Source organism: Macaca mulatta, chromosome 11 (genome assembly GCF_049350105.2).
Source record: "Macaca mulatta isolate MMU2019108-1 chromosome 11, T2T-MMU8v2.0, whole genome shotgun sequence".
NCBI classification, from domain to species: Eukaryota; Metazoa; Chordata; class Mammalia; order Primates; family Cercopithecidae; genus Macaca; species Macaca mulatta.
Window position 1 is genome coordinate 113,944,306 of NC_133416.1, and position 26,960 is coordinate 113,971,265.

The 26,960-nt window shown below is 44.3% G+C and overlaps 1 protein-coding gene across 2 annotated transcripts in view; it reads left to right on the forward strand.

Moving 5' to 3' along the window:
• Positions 1–22,277, forward strand: part of RFX4 (regulatory factor X4) — a 179,358-nt gene extending 157,081 nt beyond the window's left edge. The window contains 3 exon segments of one of the 2 annotated variants that reach the window (NM_001261061.1): positions 8,400–8,562; positions 11,599–11,737; positions 20,694–22,277. In NM_001261061.1, coding sequence (NP_001247990.1) covers positions 8,400–8,562; positions 11,599–11,737; positions 20,694–20,966 — 575 coding nt within the window. In that variant the 3' untranslated portion in view covers positions 20,967–22,277. 2 annotated transcript variants of the gene reach the window in all.
• The last annotated feature ends 4,683 nt before the right edge of the window (positions 22,278–26,960 follow it).

Genomic DNA, 26,960 nt, shown 5'->3' on the forward strand with positions numbered 1-26,960 from the left:
ATATCCCATCTACTTTCCAAAAAGTTTTGAAGCAGTTTATAATAAATAGAGGAAAATCAATTTCATAAAAAGGACCAAAACCAGGAAGAAAGAAATAAAGGTGAGGAAAATTAAATGAAACAAATGTTAGCTTTAAAATTTTATTAAAATCTTATTAATACGTGAAATGTTATGTGACCCAGTTATTTTGTTGGGTTTCCAGCTTATCGCTGATCAGACAATGTAAATATTACCAGGTTTGACTTGTTGAGAATTAAGGCCAATCAAGTACCTGGGACTCTTTCACAAACAAATGTCCCACTTTGGATGGACACTTCTCCATTTTTCCGCTGTGAAAAAGGAACGGTATCATGTGTGCTTGGTGGCACAAAGCTAAAATTAATTCATTGCGCATAACCTTTTGGCATCCTCTGATACAAGGACTAGGGAACACAAGGTAGTACAGATAATGAGTTATGACTCACTAGGAAAACAGTCACTCTGCTTATCTGTATCTACGTCTAGTTCCATATCCATGTTTCTAAATATATTTTACTAAGATTGTACTTATTAATTGATTTTTTTTAATGGGCAAAGAAAGGGAAATGAAATAAATTTCGGCTACCTAAAATTAAACCTGATATATGGCCAATTTTGGTTGGGTTTACGGCAATGTCATGATAAGAGGCTGGTTAAAGGATTCCATTCCAACAGATTTCCGCAAGGTAAAATCTAGCCTGTCTGTTCACTTTCTCCCCCAAATTTGTAGGCTTGCTACCCTCCCTCATGACCTGGCAAAGTTTAGAAACCTTAACTTTCTTTAAGGAAAACTGGCTCCTTTCCTCCTCGGAAGCATGGCAGACAGTGCCAAACTGATCAGTCTATTTAACATGACATTGGGCTGCAATTCTTTCATGTCATCTAAAGAAAAACGTTAAGCTCCTACCCTGTCCCATCAGGCCACCAAAGGGTTCTAAAACCTCATTTATGATGTCATTTTAAGTATTCCCTCCTTCAGCAATGACAATAAAAGTTAACTATTAAACTCATGTTTTCAACTTCCCACCATGGGTTCCCTGCAACACAAAACCAGCAAATTAAATCACTGAGATACTAGGATACTTAATGAAATAAAAGCGAATTCCTCATAAATGGCCCTAACTGTAGAACATCTGGCCTGCCCAGCTGCATTTTCTCTACATCAGTCGAGGATGTAACAAAGATAACTGATCCTTAGTCTTTCCAAATAACAAAAGCCCAGTTATTCTGAGGGCAGCTAAACCGAGTGGGATAAGATGGACACTTCAGCTCCGTCACAGAGTCTGCGATGACTCATTACAGGACCTCAGAGTTGTCACTGCTAGTGAATTCCTCCTTCTTTCGTCCCTGCTGCTGCTTTTTCTTTAAAGTAATGGAATCACGAAAAAAAAAGCTGGGATTGAAAATAGATTAATCGACTCTTTTTTTTTTTGGATCACAAAATCAAATCTTAGCTTGCTGCTGGGACTTTGGGCTCCCTCATTCATTCATTGTTCATTCATTCAACAAATATATATTTCGTGTCTAATTTGTACCAAGTCCTGGGAGTACAGAAGTGAAAAAAAGGAGTCATAGTCACTGCCTGCATGGTACTTACATTCTAGTGGGTAAGAGTCAATACAGAAGTAAACTGCCAGGTAAAGGTGCAATTTCAAATGGTCAAAGTGTTATGTGTAAAAATATTAGTGTGCTATTAAAAAGTATAAAGTGGGGACCCATCTTAGTTGGTGGTCAGAGAATGCCTCTCTGATGAGGTGACATTTATCTGAGACCTGAAGTTTTACAAGGAGCCAGCTACATAGAGGTTGGGGAGGGAAAAAGAACTTTCTATGCGATGGGGAAAAGCACGTGCGCAGGCCTCAGGCAGCAAAGAGCTTGAAGTAGTGGGAACTGACAAATGTATATATAATAAGTAAGGAAGACAGTGGCAGGAGAGGAAGTTGCAGAGCTAGGCAGAGGCTAGATTATGCAGCAACATAAGAAGGAACTGATTCATTTGCTGCCCCTGGTCAGTTCTGTCAATCAGATTTTGACCACGGAACTATTGGTAAAGTGTAACTCAAACAGGTGAGGTTTCCAGCTTCAATAGGTGGTCTCTTTAAACACAGCTGTCTTAAGGATAGATGATAACCAATGACGGAGGTTGCAGTGAGCCAAGATCGCGCCCCTGGCACTCTAGCCGATGTGACAGAGTGAGACTCTGTCTCAAAAAAAAAAAAAAAAGATAGCCAATGGCATACCTAGAGATATAGGTAAATATCAATATATAGTCTTCTTTCCCTGTCTCAGTCATGAAGATTACAGGAAATGCTTGTTTAATAGCAAATACTGTTAAGCAACATTGTCCAAATAGAAATTTCTGTGATGAGATGGAAATTATTTCTATCTTAGCTATCCAAAACAGTAGCCCTTAGCCACCTGTGGCTACTAAGCACTTCAAATGTGGCTAGTGGAACTAAGAAACTGAATTTTTAATCGTATTTAGTTTTAATTCATTTAAATTTCAATAGCCACGAGTGGCTATAGGATAGGGCAGAGCAGCTCTAGAATCTTGACACACTTAAATGAGCTTACAAACAAAAGGCATAGGTTAGCTTAAAACTTGAGCAACATCTGTGATGGTTCACAGAATCCTCCTAAGGAAAAGGTTAAAACTGTGGTCCCCAACCTTTTTGGCACCAGGGACCGGTTTTGTGGAAGACAATTTTTCTATGGACTAGGGAAGTGGTGGGGGCGATGGTTTCAGGATGAAACTGTTCCACCTCAGATCACCAGGCATTAGACTCTCATAAGGAGCGTGCAACCTAGATCCCTTGCATGTGCAGTTCAGAGGGTCCACACTCCTATGACAATCGAATGCTGCTTCTGATCTGATAGGAGGCAGAGCTCAGGCAGTAACGCTTGCTTGCCTACCACTCACCTCTTGTGCGGCCCAGCTCCTAACAGGCCATGGACCGGTACTGGCCCTGGGGTTGGTGACCCCTGGGTTAAAGGATTCAGTCCAAGATCTGAAAAAAAGGGTACAGCCAGGTAGCTTGGGAAGCACTCTAAATTTTCACAAGTCTGTAGCAGAATCTCAAAGCTTCTGGGTTTCTTGTTGTTGTTGTTGCTTTTGAAACAGGGTCTCACTCTGTTGCCCAGCCTGGAGTGTAGTGGTGTGAGCACAGCTCACTGCAGCCTCTACCTCCCAAGCTTAAGGGAACCTACCACCTCAGCTTCCCAAATAGCTGAAACTACAAGCGCACACCACCACATCCAGCTTTTGTATTTTCTGTAGAAACAGGGTTTTACCATGTTGCCCAGGCTGATCTCAAACTCCTGGGCTCAAGAAATCAGCTCACCTCAGGCTCCCAAAGTGCTGGGATTATAGGCATGAGACACTGCGCCTGGCCAACTTGGATTTTTAATGGCTCTTAACATACAGGATGTGTGACACGAGGCAGTATGTTATAGAGCCTTGTTACTCAAAGTGTGGTTCACCGACCAACCACATTCATCATTTAGAAGTCTGATATAAAGGCCTCACTCCCAACCTACTGAATCAGAATCTGCATTTTTAACAAGATCTCCAATGATTCAAATACACATTCAAGTGTAAGAAACACTGCTATGGAAAGGGTTTGGGGTTGGGCAGACTCACATTCAAATCCCAACTCTGCCACTTACCTGAGCAAGTCATTTAACCTCTTGGGCCTCAATTTTCTCACCTGAAAAAGGAGGTAATACTACCTACATCAAAAGGTTGTTGTGAAGACTGGGTCAATGTATAAAAGGAAATGAGCATGAGATCTGGTTTATGTTAGATGATCATTAATTCATTTATTTGACAAATCATTACTGACTGTCTATTATATTCCGAGCACCCTTCCTGTCCTGTGCTTAAAACCTGTTCCAAAACAAAGCAACCTTGGGGAAGAAGAGTGTTTTGTTGGGGATGGGAGGGGAAGAAAATGTTCCCCTGTGGCAGTTTCAATACTGTAAGGTGACCAACAACTGCTTCTCTTGGGATCTTTACAGGATTCTCAAATATCAGGGGCTTCCACCGCTATCCTCAGACCTTTAAATAAATAGAAATGTGAGGAGGGGAGGGGAGAATAAGAGAAAAATATAGGAATTGAACAAATAGGGAAGATTTGCTATTGTTTTACCGACAAATAAAAAGCATTAGACTTGTCTTAAAAACTAAGCACAAACTGTAAGCTGCACAGATTTTCTTTTATTAGCTTCCTTAAAAAAGAAGCAGCAGCAATTCTCACTGGAGGTCTCACTGGTAGGAAAGGGAATTCAAGGGGTGTTCTTTTCTGCTCCCCAGGCAAAAAGGGTTTCTCACCCAAGCCAGTAGGTGTTAATCTGCTTAAGCCTGCCTGAGTGGATGTGTTAGATTGCTGGCACATGGCCATTTAGGGGTTTTGTTCCCCAGACCACAGGAGCCCATTTTTCCAAGAGTTCCACTAGCTTTTTGTTTGATAACGTCTATTTCTAGCAGCATTTACTCCTTCAACAACAAATTCAATGGAATGAAAATTTACTGAACACCTACTATTTGGCACACCCTCTGTTGGGGATACAGAGATGAATAAGGAACAGTTGCTGTGCTCCAGGGGCTCACACAAAAGTAACTTCTGTTGCATTCTCTCAGGTGATGGCTATTATCATGACTTCTTCCCACTGCTTGGAAAAAAAAATTCTTTGGTTTCCTTGGCTGTCCCATTTAAATATCCACTGACCTCGCTGTGCTCCCCTGAGGTCCCAGAGGCTTTAAGGGTTAATTACTCGCTTGTTGGGGCTGGTTCATTGTTCTCCCAAACTGCCCACCCTCTCCGATTCCATTTCCAATTCTAAACTTTGTTTAATGTATTCATATTTTTCTTTTTACAGAGGCAATACACATTCATTACAGAAAAATACAGATAAGTAAAATAAGGGAGAACATTTTAAAACTCTCCTCAATCCCACCACTAATGATAATCCATTTTAATAAACATGACTTTTTAAAAACTATAACAGTAATATAATTTCACATGAAGTTCAAAACATAGAGGAGGGCAATTATGCATAATCCAGTCATCTAAATCGTGATCATTTTGGGGATCTTCCCTTCCCATTTTCTTGTACTTATAAATCAAGCCTGACAAATCATTATCAAGCCTTACAAATCAAGCCTGCTAAAGTCATTATCTTTTGGGGGAAGAATATGGAGTAGATGTGCAAAGCAGGAAGGGGTACTTTCAGCTGTGCTGGTGAGTAAGGACACTAGTAATTTTATAGAAAAACATGTTAGGAAATTTGCTGTAATTGGCCAAATTACCGTTGCTATTCAAATGTTTCATCACTGGTAATAGAATCTCACCCAAGAAACTTGCCTTTCTTCCTTGGGGTCTGAAATGAGATATACAGAAATATCTATTTTAAGAAGTTTTCATGTAAGAATACCTGAATTCGTAATGAAGAGTGCTTGAATACCATTAAAAGCCTACAACATGCCAAGATCTCTGACATATATTATCTCAGTTAACTCTCACAACAGTCCTGCAAGATAGATATGATTACTCCTGTTTTAAAGATGATGAAACAGAAGCTCATAAAGTTTAACAGGCTTGCCCAATATCTTACAGCTAGCACCTGGCAGAACCAGAACCCAGAGCAAAGAGACATGACAGTAGAGAGTAGAAAGTGTGTGGCAGAAAGTGTCTGGGTTCGGAGCCCGACTGAACCACCCACCCACTCCAGGACCTTGGGCAAGTTATTTAACATTCTAAGTTTCCTTGAACTGGACTTTTGTGTGATGCCATTAGCCTGCAGTTAGTGTTGACAAAAGGAACCATCCTTAGAATTAAGATGAAGTCCATTGTAAGGGTGTTGAGGACATTGTTGAACAGTTCATAGTTAAAGATATTTCTGTTTGCTCTGAATATGGAGGACAGTATACTCCCGAGCAATCGTCAATCTTAGTGCTCCTAACTATTCAGGTTTCCAGGAGCACCGGCTCCTGGAAAACTCGTATCTAAGTTTAAAATTCACATATAGGAAGAATTTGGGCGGCATGTTTCACCTCATTCCGACTGCACTTTTTGCCTCCAATTCTGCTTTTCTTTCTTCTTTCATTCCCACTTCCATTTTATTGTCTCGAATCTTTTATATTGCTATACACTCCCTTAAATTCTTTTGGATTTAACCTTCAGTTTCCTTACCTATAAAATGGGGGATAATGTTCTTTTAAGGGTGTGTGACAAGCACTCAGCACACTGCATGGTCTGTAAGAGATGCTCAATAATGGTGTCTTCTTTCATACTCTTGGAATAAATCTTTGCCTCATTACAACAAAGTACATTATTTGCATTCCAAAAGATTCTTCAATTTATGAAAGGGCTCACCAAAGGGTTCTTTTAACAATAAGCCAAGGTATTTAAAATAGGATACCGTTTCCACATTTCTTCAAGGGTATTCCTTACCTAGTCTCTGTCACATAACTGGCACTGTGCTGATCCACCGACTGCTTCCTCCCACTACTCCATGTCAATGCAGCTCCTCTCATATGCTATTTGCAAAGTCCCTGGGATGGAATGGACTAATTTTTAAAATGAAAACCTTTCCTTTATCTTCCCAGAGGAATTTTTAGATAGAAATGGTCTACTGAAGAAAATACAGAACGGGAGATCAAATTTTCTCTTTTACTTCACCTTAAAAATGTCCTCCCTTAAATTCTTCAGTTTTCCATGTACCTAAAGGGGGATGTTGGATCCCATTCCCTCCGCCTTCTGAAACAAGCTTGATTATTTCCACCATATTAACATATTTTAAAATTTATCAGAAATTAAGTTGTCTGATGAGTTTAATATTGCTGTTAATGATTTATTAAATTATCATTAAAAAAAAATTCTAGGCTAGGAGTGGTGGCTCATGCCTCTAATCCTAGCACTTTGGGAGGCTGAGGTGGGAGGATCACTTGAGACCCGGAGTTAAGACCAGCCTGGGCAACATAGTGAGACCCTGTGTCTATAAAAAATTTCAAGGCCGGGCACGGTGGCTCATGCCTATAATCCCAGCACTTTGGGAGGCTGAGGCGGGCGGATCATGAGGTCAGGAGTTCGAGACCAGCCTGACCAACATGGCAAAACCCTGTCTCTACTACAAATACAAAAATTAGCCAGGTGTGGTGGTGTGCGCCTGTAATCCCAGCTACTCAGGAGGCTGAGGCAGGAGAATCGCTTGAACCCAGGAGGCAGAGGTTGCACTGCGCTGAGATTGTGCCACTGCACTCCAGCCTAGGAGACAGAGCAAGACTCCGTCTCAAAAAAAAAAAAAAAAAAAAATTTAAAAATTCGCTGGGCATGATGGTACATACCTGTAGTTCCAACTACTTGGGAGGCTGAGGTGGACGGATCTCTTGAGCCCAGGAGGTCAAGGCTGCAGTGAGGGCCATGATCATGTCATTGCACTCCAGCATGGGTGACAGAGTAAGACCTTGTTTCAAAAAAACCAAAAAACAAAAAACTAACCATCTCATAAAATATTAAGCATTTAATTTTGTCAAGTTTTTATCCCCCAGTCTTTAGCACTTTCAAGGTATCCAATTAAATTAAAAAATAGACAAAGGGAATTCATAATTTGTATAGAATAGGTCACTGTCCAGGCCACTGTCTAATAATCTTCAAAAAGACCTGAGCTGGCAGATCCCAATAATCTACTTATGTTTGCTTAAAGCAATTTGTTGGATCCTTAATACCTGTTGAGTTAAGCACTGAAAAGTTAATTGGCAGTGCCTATCTAGGCTGTATTTCCCCAGGCTTTCCTTTTCCTTCTGGCCCTCCCTTCCTTTCTTCTTATCTTTCCCTTCCCTTTTCTCCCTTCTAAAATTTTTATCGAGTCCTTTGGCGGCCAGGCTTTGTACTAAGCACTGGGAATCCACTGGTGGCCAAAATCCTGGCCAGGCCCCTACCCTCTTGGTGCTTTCTGTCTGGTGAGGGGACCATTAATCAAATCACATTCACTAATGGGTGTAGGATTACAAATTGCAGTAGGTACCACTTAGGCCTACAGTACAGTGAGGGATCTGGCCTAGTCTGGGATTAGGAAGACGACAGCTTTTTGGACTGTGAGAGGAAGAATGAGTGGGTAATAAGGCAGCAGAAACATGTGCAAAGGCCCCGAGGTGCTGGGAACTGTGGTGCTCTGGAGACGATGAAAGATAATGTGGCTGGACCAGATAAAACAAAGACGGGGGATGGGGGATGCCTCTGGTGAGCTCAGCAGAGTCAGAGATACATGTCTTGTAAAGATTTTGGCCTTCAACTTAAGAACAAAGGGAAGCCACTAAAGTAAGGAAGAACAAGGGATGTGAGAACTGTTAATGATCGAGACGTCTTAATTTGTCTCTGCAGGAGCAATGCAGTCATACACGTGGTCTCTCACATACACAGTGACGACGGCTGCTGGGTCCCCAGCTGAGAACTCCCAACAGCTGCCCTGTATGAGGAACACTCATGTGCCTTCTTCCTCCGTCACACACAGGATACCAGTTTATCCCCACAGAGAGGAACATGGGTAGGTAACTTTCCAGGGATGCTGCTGGACTTTTAAAATTTGATCTAAAGAGGATGGGTGCAGCAGCTCACACCCTATAATCCCAGCACTTTGGGAGGCCGAGGTGGGCCTTTAAGTCAGGAGTTCGAGACCAGCCTGGCCAACGTGGTGAAACCCTGTCTCTACTAAAACTACAAAAATTAGCCAGACATGGTGGCGTACACCTATAATCCCTGCTACTTGGGAGGCTGAGGTGGGAGAATTGCTTGAACCTGAGAGGCAGAGGTTGCAGTGAGCCGAGATTGCACCACTGAACTCCAGCCTGGGTGACAGAGCGAGACTCCGTCTCAAAAAAAAAAAAAAAAAAGATCTAAAGAGGGGTTTCCTTAACAGCTATTTTCTTAAAGAACAGGAAGGGTGCTACCCTTTGCTGAGTTCCCACAATATCGTGAGCACTGTATTGTGTAATCCCCACAACAACCAGGGTAGGTAGGTAGGTAAGAAGGTGTTAGTGACCCCATTTTAGATGAGGAAATTGAAACTTGGTTCTCTTCAGTTCCCCAAGGTCACACAGCTGGCACATGGTAGGACCTAACTGAGCACATATCTGACTCCAAAGCCTGTGTTCCTCCCTCTTCACTCCTTTAACGCCTCAGCTGAAAACCCCTTTCAGCAGTTCTCCTGGCTGGCTCTTTGTACAAATTGCAGACTTACAGAGCGCCATCTTAGGTTCAAGTCTTTTATGATTCCACTTAGAGAAGGGCTTCCTCACCTGAGGGCTGGAGGTCCCTTTAGGGCTGCAGTTATTCATGAGGTTCAGGGGATTCCCCATAGGTTCTAGCGGTGCTTTATGCCCTGGAAAGATGCATCATTTGTTTTGCCCATACGTATATATTTTTCAAATGTGTGGAGTGATGTTGCTGTGATGAATGAACTACAAATCCATACAAAAGTGTTACTTGAATCCTCGTAGTTCTTTGCCATTATGCATTGTCTTTATCAAAAGACACTAACCTTTCAATGTCTAATGAGCAGTGATCTGAAAAGCACTTAGGATATTAAAAAGAGATCCTGACTGGGCACAGTGGCTCATACCTGTAATCCCAGCACTTTGGGAGGCCAAGGTGGGTGGATCACTTGTGGTCAAGAGTTTGAGACCAGACTGGCCAACATGATGAAACCCTGTCTCCCTACTAAAAATACAAAAATGGGCCAGGCGCGGTGGCTCGTGCCTGTAATCCCAGCACTTTGGGAGGCCGAGGCGGGTGGATCACGAGGTCAGGAGATCGAAATCATCCTGGCCAACATGGTGAAACCCCATCTCTACTGAAAATACAAAAATTAGCTGGATGTAGTGGCACGCGCCTATAGTCCCAGCTACTCAGGAGGCTGAGGCAGGAGAATCGCTTGAACCCAGGAGGCAGAGATTGCAGTGAGCCGAAATTGCACCACTGCACTCCAGCCTGGCGACAGAGGGAGACTCCATCTCAAAAAAACAAAAAAAGAAAAATTAGATGGGCGTGGTGGCAGGCGCCTGTAGCCCCAGCTATTCAGGAGACTGAGGCAGGATAATTGCTTGAACTCAGGAGGCGGAGGTTGCAGTAAGCTGAGATCGCACCACTGCATTCCAGCCTGGAGAATAGAGCAATACTCCATCTCAAAAAAAAAAAAAAAAAAAAAAAGAAAGAGAGAGAGATCCTACCATGTGGTGCAGTGGGCCTGACCACTCCCAGGCCAGGTTCCAACAGACCAGTTGTGGGGTACATGAGAGGAGGAGGGGGAGGACCTCTCAGGTCCCTTCCACAGTTGGCCCAGCATAGTGCAGCACAGCGGTGACCTGACAGTGTGCACAGGCCTGGATGTTGGTGTACTTTTCCATAGGTTCAAGTGCTCCCAAGCAGTCAATCGGGCAGCCATTATTTTCTCAGGAGGCCTTTGAGAGTATTTCCACACATTTAGAATAGACTCTGAAAACCCTATTTCAGAGAGATTTTTGATTCAGCAGAAATAGCAGAAAAAATACTCACATGGTCATAGGTCAGCATCTTTGCTATAAAGATGTTACTAAGAAGAACAGTGATAATAATAGGCTATGTCTACACAGGACTTTCTGGTTTATAGAGTGTGTTCACACATATGATCCTCAGAATGACCGTGCACAGTATTTTTATGGATGTGAGAAACAGGGTCGTGAAAGTCACAGCTAGAAAATGGTGGAGTCTGGCTTAGAACCGGGGTCTTTGATGCCTGTTTGACCATGCCATGGTGTTATCCCCCCAGGAGACAGCTTACAGAACCCACTATATCCTTCCCCATGATGTGGAAGCAGAGGCCTGAGTGATATAAAAACATAAATCTCACAGTGGTTTCTTTTTTGTTATCCCTATTTGATTCCAGGATACAACAGGGCTTTTAAACACAGCAGGAGTAGAGGTTTCCATCACTAATGATGTTTGGCTCAGGGCTAGATTTCATCTCTGAACGCTGGCTGGGGGAAGGGAGGTATGTTCTAGGTGTTGAGGGAGTAGGAAAATCAGCCTGGGGTTTTAAGTTAACCATAACAAGGCCACAAAAGTGGAAATGGTAAGAATCAAAAGGAAGAGGCCAGACGCGATAGCTCATGCCTGTAATCCCAGCACTTTGGGAGGCCAAGGTGGGTGGATCACCTGATGTCAGGAATTTGAGACCAGCCTGGTCAACATGGTGAAACCCCATCTCTACTAAAAATACAAAAATTAGCCGGGCATGGTGGCGCACACCTGTAATCCCAGCTACTCAGGAGGCTGAGGCAGGAGAATCATTTGAACCCAGGAGGCGGAGGTTGCAGTAAGCCAAGATCATGCCACTGCATTCCAGCCTGGGCAACAGAATGAGACTCTGATTCAAAAAAAAACAAAAAGAAAGACGAAAGAATGAAAAATGGGGTTGGGGGGTGAAGGGGGAAGAAAAGAGAGAAAAAAAGAAAAAGGAAAAACATAGATGAGGTTTTTAAAAAGTTGTCAAACTGATCTGTTCTTGCTATTACTCACACTATTCAATGTGCTTGATGCATTTTAGATACACGGGAAGCTATAACTATGGGAGCTATGGCAACCAGCATCCTCACCCCATGCAGAGCCAGTATCCGGCCCTCCCTCATGACACAGCCATCTCCGGGCCACTCCACTATGCCCCTTACCACAGGAGCTCTGCACAGGTGAGTCAGTGGTCCTGGTTTCTTGCCCAGACCTTGGTATACTTGGTGCCAAATCTGGTTAACACAGTTCGTAAACTGTTATGCATGCTGTGTGTGCAGCATGTATGTCCCCAAGGAGAGGACAGTCTTTTCATCAGCGTCATTTCTGGCCTCCAATGGCTGGCCCACAGTGGGTGCTCGGCCAGCGTTCATGCTCCATTTGCTCTCACATGCCTGGTTGCTAAACAGTTTGTTTTTCATTCTATCCTCTCTTTGACTTCTTCATGCCAAGATCTAATCGGCCGCATGTCTGCTGCCCTTTTTCGGGCAGCTACCCTCACCCTGGGCCTTGGGTCTCCTTTCCCATCACCACTCTCCTGGTGCAGACCCTCATGGAGTCTTGTCAGGACTGGTCTCTCAACATCATTCTAACTGGTCTCGTGGTGTCCCGTGTCTGCTCTTTTCATCCAGCCCACACACGTAATCTTAAGCGGAAGAATCCTCCTGAAATGGATCCCTTTTCAAATCACTCTCAGGCCCTATATCTCCTTGGGCTCCGCACTGTCTAATAAGCCAAACCAGCCCTCCGTGGTCTGTGGGGAATGGACAGGCCATGGCACCTGGCTGCATTTGGAAAACCACCGCTGGACACTCTATCTGTCTAACACTTTCCTGTGCATTGGCTCTGATCCGACTGGTTGCCAGTTCCACTCTGCGTCCTAAGTATCTCTGTATGCCCTCTGTGCTCGTCTCAGCTCAGGCCTTTATCATATCCAACCTAGATGAAGACAGAAGCCTTCCTGATGATCTCTATGCCTCTAAAAAGTGCCCCATCTCTGGTTCATCCCCGACACTGCAGCTAGAGGAGTCTTTCGGAAAAAACCCAACTGACCATGATACTTTAGCTGTCTTTGGCACGTCATCGCTTTCCAGGTCAAGTTCAATTCCTTAGTATGTCTCTTAAGACTCGTTACCTTTTTGGCCTACTCACCAACTCCCTCCCTCCCCCCAGCCATGCCAGCCCTCATGTGGTTGTCTCGGATGTGCCGAGTTCCTCCGTGTCTTTGTAGATATTGTTTCCTCGGGCTGGGTGTCTCTTCCCCAGTTTCTTCTGCTGGGCATTCATGACAAGCATCTTGCTGTCTCTGTGGCATTCCTGAAAGTACCCCCTTGCTTCCTCCAGGACCTTATTAGGTGCCACTCCCTGGGTTTCCTCTCTCAGTAGCATTTCTCACACCCTGTTATCATCACCAACTTTCCTGTTTGACACGCACAGAGACCCTAAGCTCCCTGAAGGCAAAGATTAAGTCCAGTATCCTCAAGTCACAGCACTTGGCACCTATAAAAAGAGGAGCTACCTTCTCCTGAACACGTGCTATATGCCAGGCTCTGCGCTGAGCACTCTCCACATCCCTTGGATAACCCCTGCAGAAAAGGAAGTGAGACTCACAGTAACCTGCCTGAGGAGTTGAACCCAGGAGCTGTGACTCCTGTCCAGGCTCTCAGGCACCACCCCCTGCCGCCTCTCAGATGCAGGCATTCACTAAGTGTACACTGAGCAGATGAGTACATGGGAGGTGGCGTCAGCATGAACAATAGTACGGTGTGCTGAGCATGCTCACTCTATTCTGCAGGCACAGGAAGCTAGGGAGTGGTAAGATCAGAGCTATGATTAACAAAGAGAGCTCTCAGGGTCCCCACAGAATGAACCAAGAAGGGGGGCTGGTGGAGGCAGGGGGCTCTGCTCCAAAGCACTTGTAGAAGTTTAGGAATGAGATGGCAGGACTGACGCTAGCGTGGAGGCTGTAATTACATCAGCTGTTAGCACACAGACTCGTCTCTGAAGGAGGGCACCAAGGAGAACGTATCCACAACACATGGCACTCTGGGCAAACAGGTGTTTGTTTTGATTTCCATCTGCAGTACCAAGGGGAGCCCTGGTTTAATCCCCAGACAAGCCAAGAAGTTGATTCCACTAAATCATCACCTGGGGCATTCATTATAGGTTTCCAACTGCATCATACAGAGATGCCAGCTCCTTAGGAGCTCCCTCTCTTGGGAGCACTCTGTGCTCCTCACTGTGATCCACTGCATGACTGAGAACGGCTGCAACAGCCTAAATCACTCCACACACTCCAAGCATCTCATTCATTCATTCATTTCTCAAATGGCTCCTGGGTAACTACTATGTGCAAGCACTGCACTAGCCACTGGGAGCACAGTGAGAAGGAGACAGAGCATGCCTGCTTTGGTAGAGCTTATGCTCCAGTGGGAGACAGCATCATCAAGCCACAACTCTGGACATTGTCTTCCCTCCTTCTTCACTTCCTCATTCCCCCTCATGAAATGGCAGAAGCTGGTTTTCTGGGGTGATATTTTTAAAGCCATTGCCATAAAAAGAAGCCAAGGTCTCCTCAAGGCCCATGAGGTCCTGCTCTGGAAGCCACAACAGTCCCCAACTGGAACACTGTCATTTAATAGCTGGTCTTAATAGAATGGCCCAAGGACACGCGAAAGCCCATGGAAGGGCCCTTTTAATCCAGACAAGGTGTGAGAGTCCAAAGGGTCCTAGGCCAGGCTCTTCGCCACCATGCCCTGTGACTCTTAGACAAGTGCCTCTGACACTGCCCTCAACACACACACTCCACACTTCGTGGTTTATGCCTTAGTCTCCACATGTAAAATAGGGTGGAGAGAAATTTATTACATCGGTCTCTACCTAGGTTGATGAGTGAGGTCAGTGTTCAAAACGGGGTACCTCTCTGGGGGAAGGTACTGTCTAAAGACAAAGTATCCTTTGTTTTGTTTTCATTAACATTTATTCAGAGCACTGTTCTAGGCATATTTAAATATACAGACTCACTTAATTGCCGTAACAACCTTGGGAAGAAGGCATTTTTGGAGATAGGATCTCACTCTGTCACCCAGGCTGGAGTGCAGCTGTGCAATCTTGGCTTACTGCAACCTCCACCTTCGGGGCTCAAGTGATCCTCCCACCTCAGTCTCCCTAGTACCTGGGACTATAGGCGCATGCCACCAAGCCCAGCTGATTTTTGTGTTCTTGTAGAGACAAAGTCTTGCCATGTTGACCAGGCATGTCTCAAACTCCTGGGCTCAAGTGATCCTCCTGCCTCAGCCTCCCAAAGTGCTAGGGCTACAGGTGTGAACCACTGCACCTAGCCTTTTCACTGTTTTTAAAGATAAGTAGACTGCCTCAGAAGGTAATGCGCCCCAGGCCATGCATCCAGTAAGGGACAAAGCAGACTCAAATGCAAATCCTCTAGCTCTCAATCCCAATGCTAAACCAGTGGTACTGAATACTACTGTTTTGGAGAGTGGAAGGTAAATTCAAGAGGTTACTGCTGCTATTCTCAGTAAGTTTCAAGTTGCCAAAGAGAAGCACACACCCCAAGATAACCTTATTTCTTTCCTTTATTGGTTTTTTGGTTTAAGGTTGAGCATAGAGAAAATCCACTGCAGGGCTAATTAGTTTTAGCTTTTCAGAGCAGAGGTCAAGCTGTTCCAATTCTGAGTAACTGAATATCACAATTCACTACGTCAGACTCACCAGGGAAAAGGACAGTCTGAATTGGAAGAAAAATTGCAAGTATGCAATATGGTTGGAGAAATGCAATTGGTCATCAGCACAAAAGTAACTGAAACTACTGCAAATCAATGCCAGCTAGGTTTCCTTAGAGGGCTGATACATCTGTGAAGCACAGTAATTATAGGGGTCCCAGCATTTCTATGCTCAAAATAATTTTAAGTCATTTGTTTTCAAAATAGAATATGTGTATGCCTTTATTTACACTACTTATTTGTATAATACATACTTTCTTCCTGGGTAATACAAAGGTAAGCCTCCCAGCCCTGCTTAGATTCTTATAACTTCTGACTTAGTCCAGATGAATGAGGTTTCACAGTGTAAGGTTTGAATTATTTTGGAAAAACATTGCAACTGTGCTGCACTTGTTCACATCAAAGTAAGCTGCCTCTTTCCAGGTTCCCCATTCCCAGGTCCAACCGAAAGGAGAAAATAAACCAGACCAAGTACATAGCTACAAAATCTTTCTGAGCCTCATTCAATACATGTTCATAGAACCTCTACCCTGTCAAGCAGCCATAGTGGAACTGGGGCCCTTGAGCTCAAAAGCCATTTGATCACACTTAGACTGGAAAGCTGTCCCTTATTTATCATCTGAAAGGCAGAGGCCAAGCCTTATCAGCTAATTACTGCCTCTCACAGAATCTCCAGCAGTCTGGCCCAAACCAACCCAGGACCACTGGGTGCTACAACGTTTGCTTAGGGCACTGTACTTCGGGTTGGCGTCTTGGGCCAAAAAGAAAAAAAAAAAAATCAATCAATGATAGTGTTGTAAGATCTCTGACTGTAGAGCCAGGCTCCTTGGGTTCAAATCCCAGCTTTGCCTCCAATTAGCCCTGTGCCTCAATTTTCTCATCTGAAAAATGAGGATAATTATGGTATCTATTTCATAGGGTTGTAGTGAGGGTCAAGTGAGTTAGTAAAGGTCAGAACAGGGCCTGGCTCATAGTTAACACATTTTATTATTATCCTTTGTAACACCACAGTTATCATATTTAGGGTAATTTTATAATTAAGATCTGTCTCCCTCACTGTACTAGCTCTGTGAAAGCAAGCACCAAGTCCTTTTTCTCTCCCCATTATATTCCCATGGCCTAGCACCAAGCTTGGCCCTCAGTGAGTGCTCAGTAAATACTTGTCAATGAAACGAATGAATGACTGGTACTAAGTTGCTGTGTGATTGCAGTAGATCATTTCCCTTCTCTTGACCTTAATTATTTCACCTGTAAAACCAGAGGTAGAACCAGATGGTTAGTCACTAAGGCTCTTCCTACCATTAATGGACCATGACCCTATGATTCTAAAAATAACATTAATAACAGCTGACACATTTTGAAAACTTACTACACAGGAGTTCTAAGTGTTTCACATGTAATAACTTAACTAATCCTGACTTTAAAACCTCAGCAGCAGGGGGATGGTGGCTCACACTTGTAATCCCAGCACTCTGGGAGGCTGGGAGCCCAGGAATTCCAGTAGGGGGGCCGTTTGAGCCCAGAAGTTCGAGATCAGCCTGGGCAATGTAGTGAGACCTCATCTCCACAAAAAATTTAAAAATTATCTGAGAGTGGTAGCACACACCTGTAGTCCCAGCTACTTGGGAGGCTCAGGTGGGAGGATCACTTAAGCCTGGGAGGCACAGGTGCAGTGAGCTGAGATCACCCCACTGCACTCCAGGCTGGGTGACAGGGCAAGACTCTGTCTCAAAAAAAAAAAAAAAAAAAAAAAAAAAAAAAAAAAAAAAGCTCAGCAGATGTGGACTGTCTGACAAAGAATTTTTGGGAACTACATCCTTCTCCAGAAGAGGCTAAGAGAAGAGGCTAAGAGGCTAGGGGTGAGCCCTCTGGCAGTACTTTGGTGCAGTGAGAGCTGCCTTTCATAGGAAAACAGTTTGTGCTCCTGACTGGACCACCTTTCACCCCTTGTTCAAGTAGCAGCTCATTTGGTAAGGGGTCAGGAATAAAGGGCTCTTTCTTCCCTCTCCATGTGTAGGAAAGTCAGCCCTTGGTGTGGAGAGTCACTTCTCAAAATAGATCTTCCTAATATGGTTCCAAAGAGACCAAGAGTCAATCGTAGCTGAGATGGGCTTATGCCATAGGCATCTGATGAACGTTGGACTGTGTGTGCAGGCACACACACGTGCACACAGGCACCCCTCATACCCTCCTCTCAAGGGGTGGTAAACTGGTGACTTATGTCCTTTTTAAAATCAGTAGCAACAGCATATGATTTAATCCAGAGAATGGTAACTTCCTGTTACGGGCCCTCAACAAAAAGTGCCTTATTCCAGCAGAGATCTCTGGACCCCGGAGTTTGTGCCCAGCATGCTTAAGGACCCTGCATTAAACCGGATGTAAAGTGTGAGAGGTGAGGCGGGTGCCATGGGCCAGCCTCTGCCACTCCCACCAGACTAAATAGAAGCTTCATTGGTCATGTTAATGACCAAGCCAAGGCAGTGAGCACTTCAGCTAACTGGCCTTTCAATGGTCTCTTCACTACAGGGAAAACGAGTCACTGACTCATTTGCAATTAGCTGACCTAACAGGACAGAATTTTCCATGCTGGATTCTGTGGTAACAGAATTTTATTGTCACATTAGAGATATTTTGAGCCAGTCTCATTTCCAGGCAATTACTCTTTTGAGTGTATGACACAACTTCTGAGCACAGCTGTGTCGAGGGTCCTTGACTAGGCACAAAAGCCACACTCTCGGGTTCTGTGGGAAAGAGCCCAAGTCCATTCTGTGACATTTTACTTACACGAGCCAAGGCAAGGCGGCCTCTGTTGGAACCAGCAAGCTGAGGCCAGGTGAGAATTCTAAGGCCCCAGAGCTCTGTCGGGGAAGAGGGAGCTTAGAGAAGGAAGAGCAGCAGAGAGATTAAAGTCTAATGGGCTGGCCTCCAAAAAGGGAGTGCTCTCCTGCTCCTGGGTAACTTGGCAGTGGCAGGTCAGCCTCCTTTGGGACGGTCATATCAATGTGGGGAAAGCATGCTCCCCAACTGGGTTTCTATGCCAGCTCTTCCACTAGCTTGCTGTGTGACTTTGGGCAGGACACGTGATCTCATGGGGCCTGGCTTTCTCATCTGTACAACATGGGGTTGGATCCCAGGATTCCTAAAATTTGTTCTAGTAGTAATGTCCCAATGTTCATTTGCTAACTATTATTTAGCACCTGCTAGGTGCTAGGCACCATGCCAGATGTTGGGCACATGGTGTTGAACACAGCAAAGCCCCATCAGGAGTATATGAATATAAGCCAAAAGAAAGACCTAGCTAGCTGCCAGGCAGGATGGTAAGGCCCCGGCCCAAGAGGCACAGGCTGGGGTATTTAGGTTCTTGAGATAGGATTCCAGAAAAGTCTCTCTGAGGAGGTGACATTTAAGCTGAGATAGAAAGAATGACAAAATGGCAGGTATGGCAGGAGCCGGGGTAGGGGTGGTAGAGAAGGTTCTAGGCAGAAGGAACAGGTAGGACAGAATTCCCTGAGTTGGAACCAGCTTGGCATGCCATGGGACCAGAAGGGAGGCCTCTGTGCCAAGAAGAGCACCAGGAGGTGAGGTGACACCCAGGAGTTCACTTGAGAGATCAGGTGGGGCAAGCAACCTTTCTGAAAAAGGATCGTTTTGTAGTAATAGTTCCTAATGTTATCTGTTTAATACACCTGGGATCTTGGTTTTTTGGGACAGGGCCCAATCTTACTATGGTCTCACTGGGATTTAGAGCAGTTCCTGTGCTAGAATCCCACTGTGCAGACCTGAGAGTCCACCACTGCTGCCACACAAACAGCATCCTGCAGGTTCCCATGATGCAGAGCACAGGGGTATGTGCCAGTGTTTCTGATCTGATTTGGGATTAGGAAAGCCTTGGCGTGCTGTCCATGGTCTCCTTGGCAACAGCCCTTGGTGCCTTCTCCCTTGAGTTCCCAGACACCACCTACGCCCTTCTCCGTCTTTTCTAACTGTTCTTTTGGTTGTGAAGTGGCTGTACTCTTGCTATGTAAGGCATGCCATCCTATGTAGGGGGAAAAGTCCCTCGCTACTCGAATTAGGATCCCTCTTTCTTGACCTCTGAATTGCTGGTTCTCTTTGCATGCTTCAGGCCTAAGCACCTGCCCCAGCTCCCCTTAGGCTCTCACTCACAGAGGAAGAGCAGTTCCCTGTAGCCACCTAGACTCCAGGGAGCAGCCATTGTTGTCATAGCCCCTTCTCCCTGCTGTCTAGGCTTCAGCCTGTCTGTCTCCCTCATAGGAGGCAGCCTCCCACCTAATCTCCTGGGGCTCCACTTTCCAACTGTCAGGGAAGACAGATGGGGAGCAGAAGAATTCATACATTCACACACTTTCCTCCTCGCTGCTCTGGCCATCCTTGTTGATTGGCTCCTGTCCTTGGTGGGGTATCCCTCAGCACAGCAAAGAAATCTTTGTGCTGACTGGCCTGCAGACTGGGAGCTCTCAAAGGGAGCCCATAGCTCCTCTCCTTCCTCCCCTCTGATCCTACTAACCCGGGCTTATTTGCATAGCTGTCTTGGTAACAGAAAAGAATGTAAAAGAAGAAGCACTTCAGAAGCACTTCTCTTACTCCTAATCCTTTCTAGAACTACTTCCCCTCTTCTTGTAGCTACTAACACCTGTTCCTCTGACCTGCACAAAAGCTCCCCTCCCCGCCGCTCTCAATTGGTTTCTCTTGACTCGTTCCTCCACATTCACACCAAGTCCAATTCCTATTCGTGTATCTTCCAGGAGTTCAGCAAATGTGAGCCAAAAAGAAAGACATTCTCTAAATGATAGGCACTAATAATAACCTTTGAAATTGTTGACTTGCTTCCTCTTCAAAAGCCTGCTTTTAGGCTGAAGTTTATAATTGAATTCAACTGTAAAATGTTATTTTTTAATAACGTCATTGTATTTTACTTGGCAGTGTTATGCTCTTGGGTTGATGGACTAGGACCTATCACATCTCCATAACTAACAATAAAACTCACTACCATCCATCTGTACATCCATATTTATTTATCTGGACATGCAGTTACTAGTGTATTTGTGCGTGTGACAAACACACACTTTTCTGTATTCCTGGTGTGGCTGTTTCTCATTTTGGGTTTGACTTCCCAAGATATTGCAGATTAGGAACAGAAAGCCAGTATAACCGCATGAGTAAACACCAGCCCAACTCAGGCTATGAAATCTTTTGCATTTCTCCTGTTGACTTCCCTAAGACCAAGATTCAATCTTGCAGAAGTTCAGTGATTCCTCTCCATCAGCTCTCATTAATAGCATCTTAAGAAATTTAACTTAAACTATAAACATGACTGATATTGTGTATATGCAACTTCAAGCTAATTTTTACTTTGTGGAATTTCTTTCCCCTCAACAAGTACCCTTTTAATAGCCCCACTTCCCGGATGGAACCTTGTTTGATGAGCAGTACTCCCAGACTGCATCCTACCCCAGTCACTCCCCGCTGGCCAGAGGTGCCCTCCGCCAACACGTGCTACACAAGCCCGTCTGTGCATTCCACGAGGTACGGAAACTCTAGTGACATGTATACACCCCTGACAACGCGCAGGAATTCTGAGTATGAGCACATGCAACACTTTCCTGGCTTTGCTTACATCAACGGAGAGGCCTCTACAGGATGGGCTAAATGACTGCTATCATAGGCATCCATATTTAATATTAATAATAATTATTAATAATAATAAACCCAACACCCATCCCCCAGAAGACTTTATCTCTATACATTGTAACTCATGGGCTATTCCTAAGTGTCCATTTTCCTAATGAACATGAGGATGGGATTCAATGTGGGATGAATAAACTTTAGTTCAGAAACAGGACTTACTAAAAGTCAGCGGGATTGGGTTTCTGTAGCCAAGCCAGACTTGACTGTTTCTATAGAGCACTATCTCGGGCAGGCCATTCTGTGCCTTTTCCCTCTGTTCCATGACTTTGCTTTGTGTTGGCAACCACTTCTAGTAAGCTACTGATTTTCCTGTTGACAAAATCTCTTTAGTCTTGAAGGATGGATACTGGAGACAGAATCTGGTTTGTGTTCTTGGATGGGCACATAATTTGCCAAGAGCATTCACCTTGCCATCTGTCTGTCATCGTACTGTACAGGGAACAGCCCTCAGACGTGTTCTGCACATCCCTTCTTCCTGGTGGTATCATCACTGCTTCCTGGAGCACCAGGGCTAAATGGGGAGCTATCTGGAAACTCTAGATTTTCTGTCATAACCCACATCTGTCACAGTACCTGCATTGTCTTGGAATGTAAGCACTGTCTTGAGGGAAGGAAGAGGTCTGTTCTGTATTGCCTTAAGTTGATTGAGGTTTGTAGGAGACTGGTTCTTCTACATACAAGGATTTGTCTTAAGTTTGCACAATGGCTAGTGTCAGCAAAAGGCAGGAAGGTTTTTTTTTTTTTTTTTAAGTTCTATGAGAATGTGGATTTATGGCATTGAGTATCACACTCAGCTCTGCTGTGTTAACTTTGTGAAACTGGATGGAACAAACTTTAACTTACCAAGCACCAAGTGTGAAAATGACTTTCATGGTTCCTTCATAAAACTATAATAATATCCGACACTTTGATAGAAAAAAATTCAAAGCTGTGCCTTTGAGCCTATACTATACTGTGTATGTGTGGAAATAAAAATGTATTGTACTTTTGGAGAATTTTTTTGTAGGCATTTTTCTGTCAGATTTGTAGTAATTTGTGAGGTTTGTTAGAGATTAATATAGGTTTTCTTTCTGTATTATAAAATGCACCAAGCAATTATGGTGGACCTATTACCCTATGGGTAAGAAATAAATGGAAATACGACATCGGATGTTTTAGCAATTGTTCTGTAAATAAAATCTTTGATCACACCACTCAGTGTGATAATTGTGTCTACAGCTAAAATGGAAATAGTTTTATCTGTACAGTTGTGCAAGATATGAATGGTTTCACACTCAAATAAAAAATATTGAAATGACCTGCTTTCTTCTGACTTTTCATTTGACATGACCTCTGTGTGTGTGTGTGTGTGTATAAATAACATTCTGAATACTTAGGGTGTAAGTAGGCAGGGAAAAACTAAGTAGTCTTATATGGCTGTGTTTATCCAGTTCCCCATCATCTTGTCATATAATAATTAAAATGTGTAGAAACCACACATCCTGTCCTTGAATAATGATTAAGTAAAAATAGTACCTACAGTCTGATAGAGGTTTGTAGGGGACTAGTTCTTCTACACACAGAGATATGTCGTAAGTTTGCACAGTGGTTAGTGTCACCCAAAGGCAGGAACCTTTCAGCTCTTATAGGGAATACTATTCTTCGATACCAACACCATTAAGAGATCCCTTAGTTCATTATGCTTTAATGATCACTGGGTGTAAAGATATTTCAAGTGCAGTGCTTTAAATGCTAATAAACTTCTGGAACAGAATAGTAACATTACTGAATACTTAATAAGTATTAACAAATTCTTCTCCAGCACAGTATTTTTATTCTGGGGTTGAGAGGAGTGGGGTATCAAAGTACAATGATGGTGTTTTTCTCAAACATTAAGAATCTAGGATCTATGAGAAGTTCAGAACCACAGATGTCCAGAAATGGGAGTAGTGAGTATATTAACTAAAAGGCATGAGAACTTGACAATTCAATTTGCATTTTGAAAGATTTATATTTAAAGCCAAGTTCTTACTTGCTATTACGTAATATATTTATACCTGAACATGATTTTTAAGATTAAAATTAAATACAGAACATCCCCTTATATTTAGCTATGTTGTTCTACAAAAAGAAAGCAGATGTTGAATTTCACTTTCTGATGGTCAATTAGTTTGATCTTTTGTCCACAATCCATTAATTGGCTTTCATATAAGGAAAGTAAAGAAAAGGAAGAATGAAATTTCAGATTTAGTCACTGCCAAAAATAAACCTAAGAGTGACCAGACCAGTCTCTCTTACAATTCAAAGCCAGAGCTCCCTTAAATAAATGAAAGGGTGTAGGAAGTCAGACTTTTGACTTACTAAGCACAAAAAAGTAATCACCAAATTCTTTAGTCAGGTAACGAGGGCATAGGACACCCATTTACACATAACAGCCACAAGCTCATTAACTGCACAAATCTTTAGGCAAAACGAGTCATAATCAACAAGGGTCTGAAGCCCATAGAACAGGTCACCTCAGGAACTTTGCAAGGAAGAAAATGTGTGCCTCCCTTTCACAGCACAACCAAGACCCTGGAAAAGAAGGCAGCTTCAGATGAAGGCAAAAGGCCACTGGGCCTCCTCTCCAGAGCACCAGGTGCCCACCTCTTGGGAGCCGAGTAGTACCTATGTTCCCAATTGTTTTAAAACTTTCAACTTTGGAACCAGGAAAGATCTGAATAGGAAAAGGCGGCAGCTGCTGTGAGCACATGACTCAAATGCACCTTCTTTGCCTCTGATAGCTCCCAGTCAGTCACCAGAACGGGAAATTCGGGCAAGGCTGGCAGCTGGGAGTGGGGCCAGTCACTTGTCAGGGGAAGAACAGAAGAGTCTTGGCAGTAAAGGGACCCTCCCCTCTTAGGACTTTTTCTGAAAAGAACTCTGCCAGCTTGAAACTGGCTGAAGTCATGAAGAGCAGCCAGGATGGCTCACCCACATTGCAGGCCTCTGGTGTCCTCAGATTCCATCCTGCTGTGTTCTTTGTCAGGCCTCTGGTACACCCCAGCTCTGGGTAGAAAGAGAATTTGTCGCCCCTCTGAGACTGAAACCCAGGCACAGACCAACCCAAAATGTTTGCCATGGAGTAAGTCCAACCCAAATGGGGGAGGGGAAATTGTGGAAACTGCCATGTGACCTTGAACGGTTCACCTCCCCACTCTGGACCTCAAGCAGGTGTGTTACATGATTATGACATTCCAACTTACAGTCTGCACTGATGGACCAGGGCTGGCAGAGCTGGATGAGGAGGATGGATGGGCTGTTTAGGGAAAACAAAAAACGGAGAAGACTGGCAGCTGGGCAGTGATTCAGGGAGGGAGCCACAGGAGAGAAGGCACTGGCTCCACCAGCTGGTGCTATAACACAGAGTGAGGCTCATGAGTCCAACCCCATCCTCCCTTGTACAACTCTGGAGAGCAGTGTTTGGCAATTTTCCTCTCTCTTCAAAACTGGCCTTAATATTTGCTTTAAAGTAAAGTCGAAATGTCTGAAGTGAATCTAGAGAAGGAAAGATAGCAAAAACAAACAGCTATTTTGTTCCAACCTCTTGCACTGCTTAAAGGCAGACTTGCAAGATTAGAAAACAATTAAGGCCGGGCATGGTGGCTCACACCTGTAATCCCAGCATTCTGGGAGGCCGAGATGGGTAGATCACTTGAGCTCAAGCTTAGGAGTTTGAGACCAGCCTGGGCAATATAGTGAGACCCTATCCCTACAAAAAATTTAAAAATTAGCCAGTTGTGGTGACACGCACCTGCGGTCCTAGCTACTCAGGAGGCTGAGGTGGGAGGATCACTTGAGACCGGGTATTTGGGCTTACAGTGAGCTATGAATGGGCCACTGCACTTCAGGCTGGGGGACAGAGACCTGTCTCAATAAATTAATAAAGACAAAAATACTGATGTATAGGTCCCACCCACAATGAATAGTGACTTGGAACGTGACCCAGGCATCAGTATTTTCCTAAGCTCCTCAGGTGACTGAATATGCAGTCAAGGTTGAGAAACACGATCCCTTCCACCCTCAAGTTCTAAACTTCAGGAACTATTACTATTCCCTGAACATGTGGCCCAAGTTTCTCTTTTGCAGCGTTGTTTGTCCAGAGTGGAGAACCATGCTCTGTGCAAGTACTGGCACTCCACCGTAACCTACACCGTGCATAGTTTTCCCTTAGCTGACAAACCTTTCCCTAAACTGCGCTGTTCTGTTCTCCCTTCAGCTACCCCCACCTCCCTACCACTTTGCTGCCTGCCCTTCTAACCTGGAACTTCTCTGCTTCAGTTCCTTGGCAGCCTCCCAAGCTAAGCCAGCTTGGACACAGTGCTTGGGGCTTCCTCTTGTTCCAAGGAGGTCAGAACCTTTTGTGCTTCACCAGCCTCCTCCCTGAAGCTCTTCCCCCAATCCCCCTCCTGTGTCTCAACCTCCCCCAACCCTGCCGCCACCCTCTCACCCCCATATTTTGCTGCTGCTGGTGTAGGTGGGACGGAAGACGTGGGCCACAAGAGATGAAGAAAGAGCTGTTGCTAGGAAAGGAGTGTGGGTGAAGAGAGATGGTGGGCGGGAGAAATAGGACTCCCCAGTTATATGCCTCCCTTTCTCATCATAAATGCCTCAAGAGCTAAAACCAGCTGTTTAAAATCTATTATGAAAAATAATGAGGTCTGACCGTGACAGCAGGGGTAAGAGAATCAGCCTTAGAAAGAGTTGAAGTGCTGATACTTGGTATTTATGTCTTCTCCTAGAAAAGAAAAGCCTCTGAGTGAAGTTTAAAAGAGTAACTTCTCAAGGAACTATCAAACTGTGCCCCTGTGAGGGACAGTATCCAGAATGTCTTGGCATATGCTATACCTCTCAGAAACAATAAACTGCAAGGTGTCTTAAGAACCAAAATATAGTTGAGGCAGAAGGATGATCTTTAAATGAGAAGTCTGCAACACTCTTTCCTCACCTCACACTCAGGGGCACATTTCTGAAATAGATCTGCCTTAATCCACGGAGTCTCCCATTTATTGAAGTCTTCTCTGTACCAGGCACATGAGACTCGCCATGTCTGCTTCTCACAAGTTCCCTGCAATACCAGTGGCATAATGGCTTCTGTTTACAGGTGAAGAAACGGAGACTATGAGCAGCTTAATGCCTTGCTGAAGGTTACAGTTTAAGGGGCAGAGCTGGGATCTGAAAATTACTCCAGGCACAGAAGCTCACACCTATAATCACAGCACTTTGGGAGGCCAAGGAGAAAGGATCACTTGAGGCCAGGAGTTTAAGACCATGGCAACACAGTGAGACTCTGTCTCTCTCTATATATTAATTTTTAAAACACAATAAAAGAAATACTACTCCAGAGCCTGTCTGTGCTTTTTCTACCAAAGCACACTCTTCCTCCTTCCTACTTTTCTTCCCACCCTCCCACCCCATCCCAACTTCCATTCGCCTCTCCTGAGCAGTTCTGCAGTTTTAAAAATCAACCTTGACTGCGGTAATAGAACTTACTGGGGTGGAAGAGAGTTTCAAAAGTTTTGGGAAATTTTTGTGCTCACAAAATGCAGGCAGTTTCTAAGCTGGGCACCAGATCTTCCCCTAAACCAGAGGTGGCATTCTGCTCACTGTAAATAAATAGCAGACTACCTTTCCCTCTGTCATTTCCCAACGTACATACAAACCAGTGCATTATGTATGACCGAGATTTGGTTATTCTACATAGAAACAGGAATAAAAGAAAATCAATAATAATGAAAAAAAAATACCAGGTCACAGAGGATTTTTATTACCAGGTCGGAAAAAAAAGCTCTGCAGGGGGGCGTGCAATGAGCCAAGCATTCACTAGAATGAAGTCACTGGGGTGGGGGAGGAGGGAGCACGGAGGAGACTGGCTACCTCTTGCTGTTAAGGTCACTACCCTTTGACAGAGGTGGCCTCTGACCTCAACAGCCCTACAATT